Source organism: Mauremys mutica, chromosome 1 (assembly GCF_020497125.1).
Source record: "Mauremys mutica isolate MM-2020 ecotype Southern chromosome 1, ASM2049712v1, whole genome shotgun sequence".
Taxonomy (NCBI): domain Eukaryota; kingdom Metazoa; phylum Chordata; order Testudines; family Geoemydidae; genus Mauremys; species Mauremys mutica.
The window spans coordinates 22,827,506-22,850,177 of NC_059072.1; the positions used below are offsets into that span (position 1 = coordinate 22,827,506).

The 22,672-nt window shown below is 44.1% G+C and overlaps 1 protein-coding gene across 1 annotated transcript in view; it reads right to left on the reverse strand.

The window, feature by feature from the left end:
* Positions 1-18,420: 18,420 nt before the first annotated feature.
* CD36 (CD36 molecule) overlaps positions 18,421-22,672 on the reverse strand; it is a 36,632-nt gene continuing 32,380 nt past the window's right edge. The window contains exons 11-13 of the mRNA XM_045001947.1: positions 21,618-21,672; positions 20,402-20,561; positions 18,421-19,036 (exon numbers count right to left, since the gene is read on the reverse strand). Of these exons, the coding sequence (XP_044857882.1) occupies positions 19,014-19,036; positions 20,402-20,561; positions 21,618-21,672 (238 nt within the window). The 3' untranslated portion in view covers positions 18,421-19,013. The remainder of the gene's footprint in view (positions 19,037-20,401; positions 20,562-21,617; positions 21,673-22,672) is intronic.

Sequence of the window (22,672 nt, forward strand, 5' to 3'; positions counted from 1 at the left end):
CAGCTTCCATCTTCCTTGTCATGGGCAAAGAGATGTCGTTACTCTTAAGCCTCAGAAATTCACTACTTGAAGCAAGAGTGAAAGTGCTGCTCCTTTCAGACAGCTACACTCAGACTGGAGAATGTGGGCCTCTTTCATGGTACACTCCAGCCATAAACAGTTTAGCTGGATGGGTAAGTCGGTCTCACAGCTGCTTTTCATCACGCGAGTAGGGCAAAGCAATCACAGTGTACCACTGAATCTGGCCTGTTATTTTAAGTTCCTTTACGAAACCAAACCACCATTTCTGCGGAGGCCCAATCTCAGATCACAAGCAGCAATCTAAATCAGGACACACCTGATGCTCACTGGGACATCCATGACTTACAAACTATTTTTTATTGTGACCTTTTTAGCTGTAAGATGTTTTGACGCTACATTGAAAGCAAATGTCCCTAACAAAGGCTGCAGCTTACGTTCAAAATTGGGTAACTGGAAAAAGCTGGATATGAAGGAAACATGAAAGGTACAGAGCTCCTGTTCAAGAGAGTTTCACTTAGACTACCCCAGTTCTTGTGCAGATGTCATAAACTCCCTTGGCTGACATGCACGTCTCTGCCTCTCAGGAAAGAATCCACTCATTTCTCTGCAGACAAATTGGAATCTTGTCCAATACAGTAGAACCTCAGAGTTACAGACACCTTGGGAATGGAGGTTGTCTGTAACGCTGAAATGTCCATAACTTTGAACAAGACATTACAGATTTCAGTCCTGAGCCCTGGCACCCCCCGCAGGACTAAATCTGGGACGAGAACCAAGGGAAGCCCAGAGCCCTGGTGCTCCTGAGGGCCAGATGCCCTAACGCTCACCCCTGCCTGGAGCCCTGAACCCCTCCACACTCTGCAGCTGCAGCCCTAACACTCACCCTGCAGCTGCAGCCCTGAGCCTTGATTTTTTGTGTGTGTGTGTGTGTGTGTGTGTCCCTCCACTGCTACCTGATTACTTCCAGTTGGTCAGTAAGAACGTAACGCTGGTGTTCATATCTTTGAGGCTCTACTGTATATTCCATTTCTCAGCTTCTTGGACACATTCTGCAGGTCTTAGTCAAGAGTCCCACTGACGTAAATAAATGGTGAGCATAAAAACTGACAGGGACTGTGGGGTTTGGCCTTTTGAAAAGTGTGCGCAGTCTCAGTCTCTATGGCTATGTCTACACTGCAGCAGGGCGTGCGCCACCCAGCTCGGGTAGCCAGACATCCACTAGATCTGCTCGAGGTAGCACACTAAAAATAGGAATCTGGATGTTGCGGCATGAACTAGCCACCCAAGTACAGACCTAAGAGGTCAGGTAGTCCTGTACTTGAGTGGCCAGCCACCCGGGTTGTAACATCCACACTGCTAATGTTAGCTTGAGCAGAGCTGTCTATCCGGGCTGGGAGGCATGCTCCCAGCTGGAGTGTCAACATGCATTCTATGTCGAGGGTCATCTAGCTCTGAAATCTTGCAGCTCCTCATCACACCTGGAACTGGATGCATTGTGAATAGAGCACTGGAGTGGGACTCAGGTGATCTTGGACAAGTTACTTCCCCACTATAGGCCCCCGTTTCCCCATCTGTAAAATGGAGATAATGGTACTGACCTCCTTTGTAAAGCCCTTTGAGATCTACTGATGCAATAAGATATATAAGACCTGGGTATTGTTATTTTTGTGCCCATTCTATGCAACTTCATCTGATTGTGAATGGCTACTGAACAGGTCACTTTAAAGTTCTTTTTTTCAGTTTCTGCTACGTTTCTAAGATTCAAATATAAAGAACTAAAACTCAAATTGTTTTAGGTGACACTCACCATATGTCACAGAACAAAACAATTAGAGCATGTTGCAAAATGTTACATTTTTGCATGCTGCATTATTGAGTGAGGTTCAGAGGTCACAATTAGAACCAACGCTGCTAACAATTACACAATTATATAACAGAATAGTAATTAAAATACATGTAATTTTGTCTTCCTCTGGCACATCTTACTGTAGCGGTAGCCATTAGATTGGGCTCAATCTTCTGTTCTTCACATTCCAAAAATACTTGAATTTCAAAATAAATGGTTTCTAGCACTCATCCTTCACCTTAGACATTAGCAAAATTCTGTCTTATAAAGACAGTTTTGCTAATTTGGTGGAGTGTTCAGCGTGTCCAGATTTTTACCTTAAGGAGCATTTTGGTCTCGTTTGCTCATGAGAGTTACCCTAGAAGTTAGCTAGATAGTGCTACAGCACACTTATGTGTTGGTACAGGCAAGTCTCATCTTACGCGGGGGTTCCGTTCCGCGGTTAGCGCATAAAGCGAAAACCGCGTATAGTGAAACACTCATTGAGTTGAATGGCAGGCGGAATCGCCCGCACTACAGATGCCGTTTTTATATTGTTATTTTTCTTTTTTTGCCGACGCGCAAAGCTGAATTCGCGCATGTTAAATGCGCCTAAGATGCGACTTGCCTGTATATTAACGTAACTGTGTGGCTCACAGTCTCCTTACTGTTGGTCAGAAAGCAGCATTCTCAAACTTTGTTGTACTTGTACAACCCCACACTGGGCAAAAAGGCACACCGGGGCCCCAGTCAGCCCTGCCTGCTGCACGTGCCGTAGGTGTCAAGCTTGGAAGGAGGAGATAAAAGAGCTGAATTCAGAAGGGAGAGCAGCTCCTCTGGCTCTCATGCAGGGACAGATGCCGCTGAGCTAGCTTGCTGGCAGACAGAGACTCCCTAAGGGAAGCCAGGCTTGAAGCGTAACTGTAGTATAAGTTCAGTTGCGGAGCCTTGCCTGTTGGTCCGTGAGAGGTGGCTGCTTGTCAGAACCTCCTAGGGAAAAGGGTGGCCGGAACAGGGAGTTTGAAGCAGTTGTGAAGAGTGTTCTTCACTCTGCAGGGTCAGGGAGTGACCTGCAAGGGGAGCTGAGCCAACTCACCTGCGGCAGAACCAGCTGGATGGCAGAAAGGTCTAGGAAGCTCTCTGGGCTGAGATAGGTGCAGATACAGTGATGCAGTGAGCCTGGGAAGAAGCTGTGGGAAATGCCTAAAGATAGGCTAGGGTAGGAAGTAGTCCGAGGAGGAAGCAAGGGGTCTAAGTAGATGGACTTTGACTGCTTAGGACTTGGTCCCTGGCCTGGGACCCAAAATATACAGAAGGCCTCAGTTCCCCTACGGACCCACCAAGGAATGTGGCATAGAAATCCCCCGATAAAAGGGATATGGGGCAGCTCTATGTATTTTGGCACCCCAAGCACGGCAGTCAGGTGGCTTTCGGCAGCATGCCTTCAGGATGTCCGCTGGTAACGCGGATTCGGCGACATGCCTGTGGGAGATCCCTGGTCCCACGCCTTCGGCGTACTCGCCGCTGAATTGCAGCCGAAACTGCAGGACCGGCGGACCTCCTGCAGGCGTGCCACCGAAGGCTGCCTGACTGCCATCCTCACGGCAACTGGCAGGCCACTCCCTGTGCCTTGCCACCCCAGGCACACGCTTGGTGCGCTGGTGCCTGGCGCCGCCCCTGCAAGGGATAAGGATGACTGAGTTGGGCTGAAGACCCAGTGTGAAGCTGATAGTATTGTTTGTTGGGCTTTTTGTCCACCCCGCAAGGGGTGGGACTACATGTGGTCTGGCCTGAAGACAGTGGGCCCAAATGGTCCTTAGGTAGAAGCAATGAAAGGTAAGGCCTTGTGATGTTACGCCTGGCCACAGGGAGGTACTCTGGCAGTGAGTTACTCTCTGGCAGGACTCTGAATCATTTCTTAAGGTAGAAAAGCTAAACTAGTGAAGCACATCTTCATCCCAATCCCACACCTTCCCTGCTGCTACTAATAATGCTTGGCTGCATTAAAAAGACACTGTTAAGGATCAAGATGAGGAAAAACCTCACTGCACTGGAATGGGTGTAGCTGGTTAGCAATATATCACTATTTTGTACCTGTGCTATTTATTTCCTCTTCCTCAATGTAGGCCATTGCATCATTTCTTATTTGCATTAATAAGATTTGCCTTAATAATATTTGAATCATTACTTCAATCTTCGCATTTCTCTGTTGTCAGCAGCCCTTGCAATTCTAATCTCTCTAGCTTACTTTGCAGTTTGGTTCTCTAGTCCTGTTTGTTACCCACTTTGATTAGGGCATCCTCCACACAATTTGACCACGGCTGAGTTTACACCAAAGAAACAAGTTCAAAGAATGACATCAAGGAGCTGCAGAGTCTATTGAGAGGGGTTTGGGTTTATTGTGCAGTTGGTCAGAACATTAGGTGCAATTCAAAATAAACCATAGTGTATATTGTCTCACATTTCACACTTTCTTATTCTGACAACTACATAGGACCCCAGAATTGAAAGAACTGAAATGAAAAAGCAAGTCTCAGGGGATCTATAACCTCCAATATATCCAACTTCTCCCCCCACCCTAAACAGCAGGCCTACTTATAATTTCATAAATGTAGAAAGACATTTGGAACAGCACGAGAACGAAATACAATCATATCATTGTTGGGTCTGTATATATAGATGGATCTTTGTCTGACTGCCTTTGTAGAAACACTTGTTGATACTCTACTTTGAGACTAAACCTGGTGAGAATCTTTATGGACGTTCTGCAACAAAACACACTGCCAGCAACACGCCAACCTCCAGACAACCCCTGTCAAGCAACAGAAACAGAATCCTGGATGCAACTCCCCAAGATAACAATAACAATCATTCTAAAAGTAAAACGACAAAACAAAAATACCAGGTGTGGAATTTTAAGCAACCAAAATCATGTTCGTCCCAGATGTCAGCCCAACTAAGCTCAGGAAAAGAAGGGAACTGATGCAGATCAAACAATTTCTGTTAAGGCAAATATTGATGCAGCTGTTTATAGTCATCTAAGAAAAACAATATCTCTTTGGGGACACACATTCTGGAGGAGCACTTCCCAAGGTTATTGCAACAAGGAAAGTATCGTGTGAAATTTCGAAATCACTACCTTATTGTTAAGACCTGCTTCTGCCACCTTTCCTGGGCAAAGGTGATGGTGAACAAGTATCTTAATCCACAAGTTCGTAGTGCTTTTGGAATAAGGGCGTGATTGAGACTCATGTCTAATTCTGTTCAAGGGGCAGAGTGTAATTCTGCTGCCTCAGGAACTACACAGTGAAGGTCCAAATTCCTTCTTTGGGTTGCCTCCCACTTCCCTGGTTGACATGAGAGGTAATTTACTGGAGTCCTTTGCAGGACCTTACCTCCTTTAAGCCTTTGATTATTATTATTATTATTTTATTATTAAGCAAGATCAGAACCCCTCTGATCCAGGCACTGTACAAACGCTAATAAGAGACAGTCCCTACTCTAAGAGCTTATATTCTAAATCAACATGACTGACAAAGGGTGGGAGGGAAACAGGTTAAATGACTTGCCTAAGGTCACACAGCAGCTCAGTGGCAGAGCTGGGACTAAAACCCAAATCACTGTTTCATTGTCTAGTACCTTACCCACTGAGCCATGCTGCCTCTCTAGGCCACATAGACAATCTGTGGTAGAGCCACCCTCCTGTACTCCTTCATCCCACTGCAATGCTCACCATTGGTCTCTCTGTCCACATCTACTCTGTACGTGCAGGAAATGAACAACCGTAGCTTCATCTCTCTCTACTCACTGATTTATTTTGCCCAGCCTTCATGTTTAACCCTGGCATCCGTATTGATCCACACAGCTTTTAAGACTGTTTAATTCACTCACAGAAAACCTCCCGTGGCCTCAAGTCTCGGTGTAGCAGCTTTCAGAGAGATTGTCTCATCTCCACTCATTACAGCCCTATCTGAACCCCACACGTCAATATGGAAATTGTTGCAGCCCCAGGGGATTGCATTAAGTAATTCAGAAGGAGACCAGGTAATGTCATTTTCTGTAACTGAATCTGCAGTTCCAATCAATAGCTGACTGCATCTGCATGGGCAGGCAGCATTTCAGCACACCGAGCCGCGTCATGAACTAGACAGCATGAAAGCAGACTCCTTTACCATGGTAGAATCTCCTGGTCTAGGGCAAGTTTTCATTAGTTGAAAGAATCGCACGAGCCGTTCTGTTAAATTGAAACACACAAGAAGGACAGATTTATCGTCTGCTTGGCAAAGCATGGCAAGCAAACGGAGCTGCAGTTCCAAGCCAAAGCTCATAACCGGGCCATGTTTCACCTTTAAGACCTGAGTTTGCTAATCCTGTAGGCCAGTTTTGTTCTGACATTTTGAAAGAAATTCGCATTGCTAAGTGCTAATGCAACTGCAAACACAACTTTCCATTCCCCTCTCCCCCCCTTTCTACTGGCTAAAGCCCGATGCAGCTGGTGTTTGCTTGCTAGATATTGCAGTTCTTAGGGTGAAGAGTTTGTCCTGCACATGCAGAATGTGTTCATTTCTCAGGAATCAAATGACCACACCAGAGCTAAACAATATGTGAAGTGTTCAATTTGTTTTGGACTAATATCCCTCCAGATGCTGAAAGCTGGTACATGTATTAACCGCTGGCTAAACAGCAGTTCACACTGATTGCCAGTAGAAAAACACACATGCAGAAGAGCAAAAATGTGTCATCTGTAGCGTTATTCGGTGGATGCCAACAAATGACCAAGTTCACACGTGTAGGTTCCCAGCATTTACCTTCCAAACGGATAGATACAGCAGAACAGGGAACAGCCTGAAGGCCAGATCCTCTGCTGGTTTAAAGGGCCTGAGCCAAGACCTACTGAAGTCAAGGGAAAGACTCCCACTGATTTTAGTGGAAGTTGGATCAGGTGCTAAAATGTGCAGGAAAACTTCTCAGCCATATGCACTGCAATAGCTCTCACACAGCTATGGGGGCAATCCGGCACTATTTACGCACACAATAGTTCCACTGATTTAGCTGTTAGTCACACTTCTCAGTTAGTGTTTCAGGGTCTGCAGACATAGGGAGATATCGGTCACTACTCCAGTTATGCTCAGGTCGAGGCTATGAGCATCCAGAACAGCCAGAGATTTACAGCTGTGGTTAAAAAATGAAAGACTGAAAACCTAGATTCTGGGGAACACTAATGCTGCATGGAAGAGGTGCAGGTCTGCCAGCCCCTACATACTGGCTCAATCTGAGCACTGGCTGTGACCAAGGGGAGTTGATTTCAAGGGAGCATTGCCTGGGAAAGGAGTCAAGAGTTATGTCCTTGAACATTAGTTATGATCAATGGTAGCTTCTGCCAGGAAAGCTGCCTTCACTACCCTTCATTCTGTTTAAATCTCTGTAAGACCCAGTCCGGCAAGGTGCTGAAGTCTCTGGGACCTGAGGCTACTCAGCCCATCACAAAAAGCACTCACAGCCCCCTATAACATCGGGTCTTCACTGTGTTTTTGTTGTTCGTCTATGTGCACTGTATGTTCCTGGGGCAACGAGGGTGTGGTTGTGCTGAACTGAGCACACTAGCTGCATGTAACAGGCATGTATTAACACTCTGGCTGGATTGTCAGTGGGAATTGACCCTGAAATCGCTCACTGTAGAGCACAGATCTCTGCCACTAGGCTAACGGACTGTCTGCTAGCTGGAAGCAATCCCCCTGTGTGGTCCAGGCTCTAGATGTGCGGGTGGGAGGGGAAGACTCACTTTGCCAATGGTTTACAAATACAAAACAGCAATTAGTCATCAACAATGCCTGGATTTTCCCCCTTTTTTCTCTGCAAGAATGGTAATGTTGGCCAAGAAGCTGGGGGAAATCCCGTACTCATTTTGACAAGTGCCATGAGATATTTCACTTCTTTAACATTACTGACCCCTGCCTGAATTTCACCCTTCTGAGTCACCCTTTTACCAGATTTTCTCCCTAACTCTAGCAGTTGCAGAAATTTGGTATAGTAGTTGGTTGTGTCGGGAGATGGCAGGTTGGTAAAGGGGTGTTTGTCCAAAGTGGGTGATGGCAGCCTGGCATCCCTGAGCGCAGAGTTAGGTTGTGGTGCATGGTGGTCATGGTAAAGTGTGTGTTTGTGGGTGGGGAGTAGAGGTGTGTACTGTTTTGTGGCTTCTTCTTTAATTTTCTTGATTTTGTGGGTTTGCGTCTGGTACGTTGTGTGTGGAACAACCCTAACTGCTTCATGGCAAAGCCTTTTGTGTATTAATAGCCAAGGGCTTTTTAATGCACACTTGGATGTGAGCACAGTAGGCACCAATAGGCAGGCAGACTTTTGTGGACAGAAGTATTGGAGGAGAATAGCTTATCTGTCAGCAGCTCTGCATGATCTCTCATCTGTCAGCAGCCCTGCATGAACCCTTCTCTGTTGCAGCTCCTCAAGGAGAAGGTTTTCTGTGTGCTTCACTTCTATCAATTAAGTCTCTATGTGACAGTTCCTCCTTACCCCAAAGCAGCAGTCAGACTATTGTGTGTCCAGCTTTCCCCCATCCATCAACCAATCAGGCCTGTGTATGCTTGGCTTCCCCAACCATCAACCAAGCAGCTTCAGTGTAAATAGTCCTCATCAGCCAATCAGACTGGCATGTGCCAAGCCTCCATCAATTGGGCCAAGTTCTTTGTAGACAGACAATATTTTTTTCAGCAATTTTGGTCTCCAATGAAAGGTAGGACTGCCAAGGAAAAAAATTCAGACAGAGCCCAAAGTCAAAGCTTTCCCATTCAAAATGTTTGAAGAGAAACCAAAGACTACACAGAACATTTAAAGGGCAATACAAACTTATCCTGAGTGCAATATCACACCGATTGACAATCTACCTTTAGAAAATAACAGGAGGTTATGCCCCATTTGTAAACCAACTTAGAATGCAACCATCAGCCAGGACTTCCTACCAAATGCATCCATGATGCATATAGATTAAAAAGAGATAAGAGTATTTATATTTCTGGCCAGAATGTTGTTCTCCCTTCTATCAGACATGAGCCTGTCCATGCACCATGACACCCAGGCATGATTATTGTAAACAAAAACGAACAACAAATCTCCAACTGGTATAAAACACAGCAGCCCATCTGCTTACTGACAAAGGTGCTGTGAACATATCATCCTGGTGCCTCACCCTCTGCACACTGAATGCAGAGTACAGTTAAAATGTCTCTCATATTCGACAACATCCCTGAAAGATTGCTTCTCCCTCCCCATGACTTCCTATGATTGCTATCCTCCGTGGAAAAATGAATCAATCAACCAATCAGGGAGGCTCATGTATGTGAAAGGAAGAACATTCACATAAACTATGGAACTCCAACTGGCAAGATGCAAGAAAGAAAGCCCCTAGGCCACACCTCCTTCAGAACTAAATGCAAAATTCATCTCATTGGCTTTGCTTTTGTACACCCCATCACCCAAACATAACTATAAACTAATCAAGTTATGGGAACAGAGCTGGCCAAAAAATGAAAATTGTTTTTTGCCAGACATTTGGAAGTTTAGAAATTGTTTTCAATTCTGAAGCATTGTTTGGGGTTTTTCCCCATCATTTTTCGCTGTTTTCCCCAATATTTTCAAAATACATATCAAAAATCTGATTGAAATGTTTTGCAAAATGGTTATCAATTTATTTTGTTTACTGAAAGCCCAGTTTGATTAAAAATTTCAACAACTATTTTGATAATATTTTATAATATTTTCAGTCCAAAAACTATACATATATAAGAAAATTGACTTTAACAATTTTTTACAAAAAAAATATTGAAACCCCCCCCCACCTTTTTTGTTGGAAAAAAATCAAAACAGTTCTGGTTGGGAAGGAAAAGAGAGATTTTCATAGTTACAGCTATTTTTAAATTCGTGGGAAGGACTCATAGACTACAAAAAAAAGAGTAAGGCTGGCTGGATAGACACATAGATAGTGGGTAAAGTAACTGGCTAATGATTCTTGAATTTTTGCACCAGCCAGTGCCTGGGATAACATGAGAGCTGTCTGTATTCAAATATTTTCTCATGTGTTCAGAAGCCAAAATGTAATGTCATAAAACACAAGTGCTTAAAAATAAATACCTTTTTATTTCTTATCGAATATCTAGACAAATATTGAATATCTAGACAAATTAGAGTATTGGGCCAAAAGAAATATGATGAGGTTCAACAAGGACAAGTGCAGAGTCCTGCACTTAGGACGGAAGAATCCCATGCACTGCTACAGACTAGGGACCGAATGGCTGGGCAGCAGTTCTGCAGAAAAGGACCTAGGGGTTACGGTGGACGAAAAGCTGAATATGAGTCAACAGTGTGCCCTTGTTGCCAAGAAGGCTAATGGCATTTTGGGTTGTATAGTAAGGGCATTTCCAGCAGATCAAGGGATGTGATCATTCTCCTCTACTCAGCACTGGTGAGGCCTCATTTGGAGTACTGTGTCCAGTTTTGGGCCCCACACTACAAGAAGGATGTGGATAAATTGGAGAGAGTCCAGCGGAGGGCAACAAAAATGATTAGGGGGCTGGAGCACATGACTTATGAGGAGAGGCTGAGGGAACTGGGATTGTTTAGTCTGCAGAAGAGAAGAATGAGGGGGGATTTGATAGCTGCTTTCAACTACCTGAAAGGGGGTTCCAAAGAGGATGGATCTAGACTGTTCTCAGTGGTAGAAGATGACAGAACAAGGAGTAATGGTCTCAAGTTGCAGAGGGGGAGGTTTAGGCTGGATATTAGGAAAAACTTTTTCACTAGTAGGGTGGTGAAGAACTGGAATGGGTTACCTAGGGAGGTAGTGGAATCTCCTTCCTTAGAGGTTTTTAAGGTCAGGCTTGACAAAGCCCTGGCTGGGATGATTTAGTTGGGTTTGGTCCTGCTTTGAGCAGGGGGTTGGACTAGATGACCTCCTGAGGTCCCTTCCAACCCTGAGATTCTATGATTCTATGATTCTATCTATGCTAGTGAATTATGCAGTTATTGCACCATAACATTCATTTGTGAGGTGATGCTGCAATATTGTTTTATGTGCTAGGTTTAATGCAAAAATCAAGGTTTTAATATTCCCTGCTTCAGTGATTCTCAACCAGGGGTACATGTACCACTGGGGGTACAGAGAGGTCTTCCAGGGGGTACATCAGCTCATCTAGATAGTTTCCTAGTTTTGCAACAGGATACATAAAAAGCACTAGCAAAGTCAGTAAAAACTAAAATTTCATACAGGCAATGACTTGTTTATACTGCTGTATATACTATATCACTGTTTCTCAGCCTGGGGGGTTGCGATTTATTTCAAAATTATATGGTAAAATGAGAAAGTAAGCAATTTTTCAGTAATAGTGTGTGGTGACAGTTTTGTATTTTTATGTAGTTTTTGTAAGCAAGTAGTTTTTAAGTGAGGTGAATCTTGGGGTACACAAGACAAATCACCCTCCTGAAAGGGGTACACTAGTCTGGAAAGGTTGAGAACCACTGCAACTTGTCCATCCCAATTACAGGTAGAACAAGCATTTGGAAAACACAAAATAGTTAGTTGAGATATTGCCATCTAGTGGTCATTGTGGATATTACACACTAAAACAGCCACCTTATATTCAATGTAAGATATTCCGTAATAAAATGTCTACAAATATAAACAGGGTCATCAGAGTTCTTCAGAGCCTGGTTATTTCTGAAGCGACATAAGAGAATAAGAAGGGACCTGTAGGGAGCTGACTATGGAAATCCTCGGAATCTCAAGACTCATTTCCCAAAGCACCAAGGACTAGCTCTGGTGAGGGACCTGGTGTTAAAGTCAGGGAGTTTGGCCATATCCCAGCCTTGTAACTGGACACAAAGGAAACTGCCCAGGAAAAGAATAATCTCTGAGTTAAATGGTGCAACAGGATTCCCTTTTTCCTGCCCACAAATTTCTTGCAAACAGATTGCAAATTGGATGTAAGCTTTGCAAAAGATGTATTTTCTTACTCAAAATTGTACCCACATTGCTTTAGTGACTGAGTTTTCAGGTCTTTTATAAATGTGAATAGTGACACTCTGCACTGCCCTGGCTACTTGCATCATCACATGGTATTTATATTTCTCCCCTTCAGCGGTGCCAGCTGGTCCTTTCTGAAGTAGAACTGAATGTATCTTTGAATAGCAGATGTGTGCACCTACTTTGTTTAGGGCCTTGAAATCTTGCAGGTCTCACTTGAGTAAAATCCCCATTATATTCAATGAGAATTTTCTCTAACAATACTAGACTGGACTCTTTGGAAGCCTAAAGAAATAAGACTATAAAAGGTGGGGGGGGAGGGAAGGAGAAGCAACTGAAACACCTAGGCAATCACTAACATACTAATTCAGTAGCAATTAAATTCTGACTGGATAATTCCTAAGTAATCAGTGCAGCACGCGTTACAAATGGTACATTTTACAGCTGAAAATGCCATTCAGAGTTTCAGTCAATAATTGCGCCTTTCAGCTTACAAATTTTTCTGGATCTAGTAAAGCTTGAGCACATGAATTGTCTACAAAAGTGAGTAGCAAAGGCTTGGATATACAGCTGAATACAAATCTGCTTTTGAATTCAAATGAATAGCTAGCTGCATCTACTTGTTGTGCCCTTAACACAGCTCTATGCAGTAAGGACTTTAGTGTTTGGCTGTTAATAACAACAGCAATAAGAAGAGCAGAAGTGAAAACCGACAGGAGTCTGATATTCCTTTTACCCCAGTTTTACACTGGTGAAACTTCATAGACGTCAATACTTTTACTCCTGATTTACACTGGTGAAGGTGACAAGATGTGTTTGTGGAGGAGCTCAGCTAGTATGTGAAGGGAAAGGCACCTGGTAATTCATTAGGGAGCAGTAGAGATCGGGAAGGAGCTAAAACTCATCAGATAAGAACATAAGTCCTAGTGGTGACTAACCATTCTGTAAAGAAAGGATTTCAGTTCTAGTGCCAGTGCAAGGATTGGTAACATGTTTCAGGGTAGATTAAACAGACACAGATAGAGTTCCAACTCTGTTTAAAGCAAAGAGAATATTGCTGGATTCATATAAAACAGTATCCAAACAGCAGACCCAATCACATTGGCTTTATACTTTCCTTATGTTGTTCTTTCTACAGACCCATGGGGTAGTGATAGAGGAGGAGCACCAAACATTTTTAGATCTTCTGTTTAAAAAGGCTTACTGAGCAAACCCTAGGAAAGAACAGGTTAATACACAATGGGGTAGATTCACAATGGGTATTTAGGCATCTAACTGTTCCACTAAGGGCCTAATTCCAACTCATAGGCACCACCACTTAGTCTGTAGGCACCTAAAGTCAGTAGGGGCCAGATTCTCAAAGCAACTTACATGTTGTGATTGCAGGATACTCAGACTAGGTGTCTCCTCAGCAGAGCCCGAGCCAGTAGGTGTGCTCAGAGCATGCCCATCCCACACACCAAAAAAAGGGAGGAGGAGGGTGTCCCCTCATAGCTAAACACCTAAAATACTCCCTCAGGATGTTAGAGACCCAGTTTTAAATCCATTCTCTACTTCATTCAGATCAGGGACATGAACTCAGATCTCCTTGCAACCAGATGAGTGCCCTGCCACTAGGCTATAGAGTCAGCCTGACTTTGCTTCTTGGTCCAGTGACTATTTAAGCATTTCATACAAAGTGGAGCCATTTCAACATAAAAACTACCCTCCTCTAGCCCACTGGTTAACACAATCAGCTAGGAGTCCTGACTTCAAATCCCTGCTTTGACCCACTCAGAGAAGGAATTTCAATGCAGGTCACCCCCAACCGGGATGAATGCCCTAACCGCTGGGCTATTGGGTGTAAAGGCACTGCCATTTTCAGTGCCAAAGGCCTGATCTAGCTTAGGTGCCTAACTCCAGGTGAGTGTTCATGCCTGTGAATCCCAAGTGAAGCTAAGCCCCTAACTGTGGATCCCAAACAGAGATAAACAGTTTAGGCCACTTCCCTCTCCTAGGCATTTCCTGTTGGCTAGCATAGGCAGCTCCCTGTACAGTATGCTGGCTTCTGGGAATCCCTTTTTAGGCTCCTAGCTCTCCCTCTGCATTGTACAGGGAGTGAGGATGCCTAACTGAGGGCTGGGGATTTTGCCGGGTGGCAGTATGCCTAACCTTAGGCATGTAATGTTTAGCCTAAGCCCTGTGTAGATATAGCCTGCGTGTGGATCCTGAGTTATGTTCAGCTGGCCAGCTTCACTCTTCTACCGTATGTAGTGTTGGGCCCAGGATATCAGAGAGAAAAGGTGGGTGAGGTAATATCTTTTATGGGACCAACTTCTGTTTCCCAGCCCTGAAGAAGAAGAGCTCTGGGTACAAAAGCGTGTCTCTCTCACCAACAGAAGTTGATCCCCTGAAGGATATTACCTCACCCACCTTTCCTCGCTAAGGCTTCAGTCTTAAATAGTTGTGGACAAACGTGTGTCCATTGGGTGGCGCATAGTTCAAAGCTTTCCAGTCCTTTCTCAATTGAGTGGTGATCAGGATGGCTACAATCTTACAGCAGCTTGGTGATTTTTTCTTTGTAGGTCTAGGGGAAAGCTGCACCCCAGTTATATCCCCGGCTACTGAAAATTCTATGCAGAAGTAGCAGAGAAGTCTGGTGCGCATTTAGATTACATGAGAGAAGAGAACAAACATTATACCTAATCAGAAATGTGGCTTGAATTAGGTTAAATGGGCAATGGGTTTATGTGTCTCTTGGTTACTCCATCAATACAAAATACATGTACTATTATTGATTGTTTATTAAATGCTGACAGTGTTCTCAGCCGTGTACAAAGTACAGTCCCTCTCCCCACTCCAGTCTAAATGGCCAGACAAAATCATTCAAATTTGCCCTGGATGTCCAAGAGCTTGCCGTTTCTTCTTAGTGGGGTGTAACAGCACATCTAATTTAGGTGAACTGACATCGGCAGGGCTGTTTGCAAAAGCTTTAAGGAAGGATTTGAAAGAATAAATGTAGTTTGCAATCGTGAGCTAGACAGTGGCTCAGATGACACACCTGTGCTGGGAATAAGAATGTCTGGGAGACCCAAGCCAGGCGTAATTAAGGAGTTAGAGCAGGTGAGCAAGAAACACAGTGGAATGGGTGAATCCAAGGCTCCACTCCCCAGAGCCAGTCTGTGCAGTTGAGCCAGAAGAGGGATGTTGTAATTTGTTGCTGGTATAGGCTAGCTACAAATTATTACTCCTGCAGGTCCAGAGGGAAGCAGGAAGGGGTGTCTTTGAGGTACAATGGCTCCTGGGGCTGCTTCTGAGGTGATGCATCTTACACTCCACCTGTGCTATAATGTATATTATAAAAACTGAAGGCAACCAGTATTTATGGTATGGTAAGTACTGTAGTCATATGAGAGTGAAATGTACTTCTAAGACATTGTGACTTGTACACACTAGATAAATTCCATCCTTCTTGAAATGAGCCTCAACCATATCTCCTTTCTGTCTTAATTTATAACTGCAGGCATGAATTTCAGAACGAGGGTGTTCATTACATGGTGAGCTTTATTTTCCACTTGTAAGGCTTGGAAACATTTGTCATAAATGCATCTTCAGTATTTGGCTTAACATGGAGAAATGGAGAGCATATTGGTAAGTACAAACATATATAATTAACTTCTTGTTTTCAGTACATCAATTTAGAATCTCTGTAAACAGTGCCCTGAGCAAAATAACTGCTGATCATACTCCAAGTGCAGGCTAGATGGTGAATATCGCCTAACAGCTAAATCTTGCATTGAGACCAATGGGACTAAAGCTACTTATGTCTATGTAGGATTGAACCCTAAGCTTTTAAAACCATGGGATGGCATTCTGGACCACAGCTGCAACAGACACTACACCAGGAAAATTTGACTTGCTGGCAATAGACATCAAGCCAAAATTTTAGGGTGAGGTCCTTACCCTATTGAAGTCAACGGGAGTTTTGCCAATGACTTCAAAGGGGCTGGAATTTCACCCTTAGACTCTGGCACAAAAAGACTAGTTCTGTGGGACTTGAGGTCATAGCATGAGCTATGGTAGAGCTGTGCTTGGTTCAGCTCAAGAGGAGAAGGAGTAAAAGTATCTTATTGGCTTCAAGCAACCTTTATGCCCCCATCATCCTGGTGCTTGGCCAGTCTCTTTAGGACTGTTGTAAGTTACATCCAACTGTCCATAGGGCCATTCTGTCACAATGAATAACCCAAAGAAAGTAGTGTAGCATTCAAAGGGGGGGGGAAGGAAGTATGATAATGGAGTCCCTGGACCTCAGCAATACTTTGCTCTCAGAACAGCTCCTTAGGGTTGTTAGCAACTAGTGCAAGTTAACTTTGTGCCTAGGACCCGACCAATACACAGACTGCTCAAGGATCAGGAGATATGAAAGTAGCTTAAAGGCACCTTTGTTCCCTGCTTCCCCATCCTGATCTTCTGGAAACGCTCCCTGGCCATAGCTCAAGATCTGGCAGGGCAGCCTCTTTCCAATCATTTCGCCCAGAGTTAAATGAGCACACAAGGTACAAAGTAGTGGAGAACAGACTCAGCGTAAACAGCTTATGAGAAACACATGGGCTGTGGTCTGCTTACAAAACCTATTCAGGAAGAACTTACACATAGCAATATGTTACCAGAACTCAGGTTCAGGATGCAAAAGTTTAGCAAAAAGGAACAGAGCTAAATTGTTCAAGAATCACTGGGACAGAGCCTCCTTTGCTGTAAAGCAGTTTGCCTCTCTTGACTTCAATGGACCTACTTCAGTTTACACCATCTGAGGATCTGGCCCACCATTAGAAGTTAATAATTCCACCAGCTCTAATTCCTTGTGGTTATAATGTTTATTGTAATTACCAGTGCATATTGTGTGCTTTTCTTGGTATTTCATTAGCGGGCTTGTTTTTAGCTAGTCACATGGCTCTGACTCTGGGATGCTGACAAAAAAAGATCTCCAAGTGTTTAATATATTATATATCGATATCAATATATGCTAAACTCAAAGGAAAGAAGAATAGCATTGTATGTATACAGCTCTTACTACAGTTTTGGACAAATGCTAAAGTAAAGTTAAAATTGACAGGTTATTGCACATCTGTTACGAAGGTCATGGTACAAAGGGTCAGACTGTACCTTTCAATGTACCTGGTCAGTTCTCACTGACTTCAGTGGGAGCTAAATGTTTTAATCCAAGCACGACGTTCTGTAAACATAGAATAACATTTCAATCAATTTCTTTTCCTTCCCACCACCAGTTGTGAGCAATGTTTCAGAATGCCAGGCCATGCTGTTAAACATTTTAGGCTGTATTTCAGTGAATATGACCTCAGTATTTATTTTTCCTTTGCAGTTCACCTTGGAGGACAAATCAACCGAGTCCTGAGAAGTGAGTTGTAGGGAGCTTGCCAGACACCTGATCCACATCCACTGAAGTCAATCCAACAGCCTGCCTTGACTTCAGTGGCTACAGGATCAGCAGCCAGGTTGAATTTTCCTGTTAAACACCTGCTTGTGCATGTATAGCTGTAACACATAGCCTGAAAGGGAATGGGCTTGTGGACACCTCCTTCCTTTGTGTTCTTCTACACCTGGACAGTAGAACTGCCTGATACTCTACCAAAGCCATGGTGATGTTGGCAGGCCTGCCAATCTTCTTCTCTAGAATCTGCTTCTGCCTGTGGAGGAGATGAAGCAGGCCTGGAATCTGCTGCTCTTGTTTTGGGGAAATTTGAGAAGAAGCAAGAGTCACCTTATCCCCTAAGTATTAAGCTAGTGGTAGAGCAGCACTTGACAGAAGAGACGTAGAATTTATTTTGCAGGGGAAATGCTATCGGTAGGGCCCTACCAAATTCACAGTCCATTTCTCGGTCATAGGATTTAAAAATTAATAAATTTCATGATTTCAGATATTTAAATCTGAAATTTCACCGTGTTAAAACTGTAGGGGTCCTGACCCAAAAAGGGGTTTCAGTGGGGTCTCAAGGTTATTGCAGGAGGGTCGTAGTGTTGCCACCCTTACTTCTGCGCTGCTGCTGGTGGCGGCACTGCCTTCAGAGCTGAGTGTGCAGCTTGCAGCCACTGCCCTCCAGCCACCCAACTCTGAAGGCAGCACAGAAGTAAGGATGGCAATACCGCAAACTTCCTACAATAACCTTGTGACCCCTCCCCACCATACAGCCCCCTTTTGGGTTGGGACCCCCCAGTTTGAGAAACGCTGGTCTCCCCTGTGAAATCTGTATAGTGTAGGGTGAAAGTACACAAAAGACCAGATTTCACAGGGGAGACCAGATTTCATGGTCCGTGGCACATTTTTCATGGCCAGGAATTTGGTAGGGCCCAAGCTATTGGCCAAGGAAGTGCCAGAAAAAGAAGCAGCAGTTCGGGTGAAAAGATTGAGGGAGAGCACAGCGGACCAAGGACAGGGATGGGGCTGCTGCACAAATGTTTAGAAAGGAAGCAGTTTGTGGCTATGGATCAGCCACTGTTAGCATTCATGCATGTATTTTGTTCATGTCTGTACATGCATAGTTTAAAATAAAGCTTTTCAGAAACCCTTTATTGACATTCAGATATTATGGTTAACCACTTTACATAATAAACTTTATAGTAATTAAAATTCACATCTCTGAAGACAGGAGAGCAGTTCTACTGCAGCAACTTCCATTGCTTGAAGGAATGGGGAAAAATAACTTCTAGGGCACTGCATGAGCTTGATGAGGTCACCATCCCACATACTTAGAACCAGAACATCAGCAACTGGCTTTTACTTCTATTCTCACAGTCCCAAGAGAAGCGAACTAGCAAGTTGTATAAATGGCAGAAAGTGGATTGGATTCCAAACTGGATTTCGGTGTTCACCTGCTAATATGCTATTTGTAATAGAGTTTGTACCATGATAGTGGTTTCAGAATATGATATTGTTGTGGCCTCTTCAATGAGGTTGTAAAAATGGGCTTTTTGAAACATCAGGCATTGCTGGTTGAGAAGCTGGATTCTGTATGTTCTTTACAGAAAGGAAAGGCACATTCATTCCATAGTGTGTTTACGTGTATAAATGGTATCATAAGACCAGATTGTTTTGCCGCTGAATTTTACAAACTCCTTGTTTGAAATTTGAAGTAACTATTCCTACAAGTAAACTTCTTTGTCACCTATAATGGAAAAAGTCAAAAGTTAATGAATCATGTGGTACACACTCTTCCTACAAAATGGATAACCCATTTGACCTGAGAGAAAGATGTAGTATAGGAACTGAAAAACTCCTGTTTTATATTATGGGACCCACTGTTCTATACTATCATATGAGATTTGTACTCTGATATTATTGATAGGAGCTCGATGTTATACCCTCCCCCGTTTCCTTCAAATCACCCAAAAAATCCCCATCTAAACTCTTATATCAAATCCACTGTCATTATTTGGATTACTCTGCTGTACCTCTTTGTGCATTATAGGACCATGTCCAGTCCTATTCTCCGTGGCTACATAGGGTCAAGACCCAGAGAAATTGGTGTGGTTCGGATGCAGAATGGTGATCAGGGAGAATTGGGAACCCTATGGAAGAGATCCATGCATCCTGATCACTCTGTTTAGAGTGGGGGCCTGCACTGCAGTGCACAGGAGGTTTAGGGGTTCCAGCAGGGACTTGCTACTAGGAGATCATGTGGATCTGTAACTATGTGGCTTCACCTGACATTCTACCATATAAGATGGACAGTGGAACAGCCAAGGAGGCCATTCTGATCTGTGGAATGGCTCTGGACAACACATATGGTTTTGTTTTTTTCAGGTCACAGAAGCCCCATTGACTCATTGAAAACAAGGCATCACTCTTGGGCCTGGTCTACACTAAGCGGGGAGGGGGGGGTCGAACTAAGGTACGCGACTTCAGCTACGCGAATAGCGTAGCTGAAGTCGAAGTACCTTAGTTCGGGCTACTCACCCGTCCAGACGCCGCGGGAACGGAGTCCGCGGCTCCCCCGTCGACTCCGCCACCACCACTCGCTCCGGTGGAGTTCCGGAGTCGACAGGAGCGCGTCCGAGGTTCGAACTATCGCGTCTAGATTAGACGCGATAGTTCGAACTCCGAGAAGTCGAACGCCGCCAGTCGACCCGGCAGGTAAGAGTAGACCTACCCTTGGAGTCACCCAATTCCCAAAGTCTTATCTTGCACAAATTTCAGTCTGTCAATAGCACCTTGGTTGAACAGGGCTAGGAACAGAATTTGTAAATGTCAACTGAAAAATGCTGGACTTTTACAAAAGGAAAAATCAGAAGTGAAACTGAAAGGATAAGTGTTGAGGTTGATTGGAATTTAGAATAATTCTTGGGGTTGGAACCATACGGTTGCCAATCCTCTAGGGTTGTCCTGGGGTCTCCAGGCAGGACTTAAAGATTAACCTTTCATTAAAGATTATGCCATGTGATGAAACCTCCATCCAACCAAAATTAGCAACCCTAGACTGAAGTCATTACTCTAGTGAAGCTCCCATAGAGATCGCCAGAGATCTACTCACTTAATTTATTTGATTTGCATATGCAATATGAGATTGCAAATGCTAGGAACATCACACAACCGACTACGATCAGCACCACCTGCAGCAAGTGCAGCAGCTTGATTGGAGAGATTACTTTCGATCTGAACATTGCTGCTTTCTCATCATCAATAATCGCCGTCTGAAACAGTGCAAGAGCATTTACAGCTGAAGTATGCAAGTCCTTTCTCATGGAACATATACATGTTATAGACCATGCGATTGCATATAATGTTATCATATACATGGATCTAATGGCTATATCCACAAAGGGACTTGGACCTTGCAATGTTCAGCATTGCAGTGCCTAACTGTTGCCCTGCCACCCAGTGGAATCCACACCCCTGAGTTAGGTGTCCAGGCTCCCTACACAGTGCCTATGGAGGGATACACAGCTAAGAATGGGATCTGCAAAAGTCAGCTTGCTGAGCAGGAAGCTGCCAGAGCTAGCCAATGGGAAATACCAAGGAGAGGAGTGGCTCTTAATACCCTCCCCCTAAGGGTCTTAGGCACCTAAGTCTAGGCGAGAGGGAGAAGCCTGTCACCGACTGGGATTCTCAGCTGTGTACTCTCTCCTGGAGTAAAGTGCATAAGCCTAAGTTTTGGCTTGCAAACAAGTTTTAGCCCAGGGATCAGAGTGCTCATCAAGGATGTGGGAGACTTGGGTTCAAGTCTTCTCTCTGCCTGATGTGCAGAAGGGATTTGGGGAGAAGGGTCTCCCCATCTCAGGCGAGTGCCTTAACCATAACCTCCTCCAGCTGTTTTGTGTAGCTGGAGGCTTGCGCTCAGAATGCCTGCTGGATCGGGCCCCACTGGCGAGACAGGTTGGTTAACACCTAGTCTGATGAACCTGCTGAGGCTCAGGTATGAGGTAAGAACATGAGGCCCTAGACTGAGGCAGCTGTGCTCATGCTCATTGGAAGAAGCTTAGGCAGCTAGGGACTTTAGGTGCTTACAGTGTTAGGCAGCAGCTGAGTGAAGGTTTTGAGGATCTCAGTGACCCCTCCTGTTGGATTTAGGCACCTAAGGTGGACATTAGGTGTCTAACTGCTTTCATGGCTCTAGCCATAGATGCCTAATTTCAGGCCAACAAGACTGAAAATTTTGCCTCTGGACTATTTTTTCGGTAAATCTCCTAGATTATTTCTAACAAAGATGAAATAATTAGAATGATTTAATAGACTGAAAACATACTAACCTCATTCAGCCAAAGAACAGGAAAGATATAGGATTTGGTAAGTTTTGATAAAGCCCTGCAACAAATATTGAAATAAAACATTGAAGCAACCACAACACATTATCTGCACATTGCACATTCACAATTTCCATCGAGCAATTTCTCAGAGCCCCCTCTACTCTACCTCTTTGCTGAAATTGACAGGAAGTACAATTTGGATGTATTCAGGTGGCAAACCTCCAGTAAATTCAAACTAGCGCATTCCTATGTAGAAAGTATATATGTAACTACAGCCATAGGCACCAACTTTTATTTTTCTCCTGGGGGTGCTTCGCCCCCACGCTGCCCCGAGGCCCGCCCCCGCTCCAACTCTTCCCCCAAGACTCTACCTTCGCTCCGCCCCTCCTGTCCCATTCCTCCCCCTCCCTGAGGCCCCACCCACCTGCCATTTGCTGATCTCTGCCCTCCCACAATCCTCCCCACAAGCCGCTAAACAGCTGCGGCTAGTGGATGCTGAACTCCCATTATTTTTTTTCCATATGTGCTCCAGCCCCCATGGAGTGAGCACCTATAACTACAGACATTATGCATACCATCCTCCATCTAGTACTCTGGGTATGAGAGAGAGAGAGAGAGAGAGAGAGACTCTATGTATGATCATCTATATGTTTATTACATAATTGTTTCTCTTCTACCTTGCCCTTCCCAAACCTGTTTTTCAAATCTGTCTGTTGCCTTTCATCATATAGTTAGATTACGATCTCTAGTGGAGTTGGAGGTGGCTCTTTGTATTCTAAATTAAATGCATGTACAGCATCTAGAGTGCAATAAGGTTTTGATCCCTGATTGAGGCCTGTAGGTGCTACCACATATAAATAATAATTATGATACTGTGCATGTGTACATACAGTCGATAGATTTAAAAGGTTTCTTCCATTTTGAAAGTCTAAGCTTGAAAAATATACTTTATACTTAAAATAGGGACCACGAATGGAGCCAATAATCTCTTTCAAAATATTAAGTACGTGTGTGTGTGTGTGTGTGTGTGTGTGTGTGTGTGTGTGTGTGTATTTATT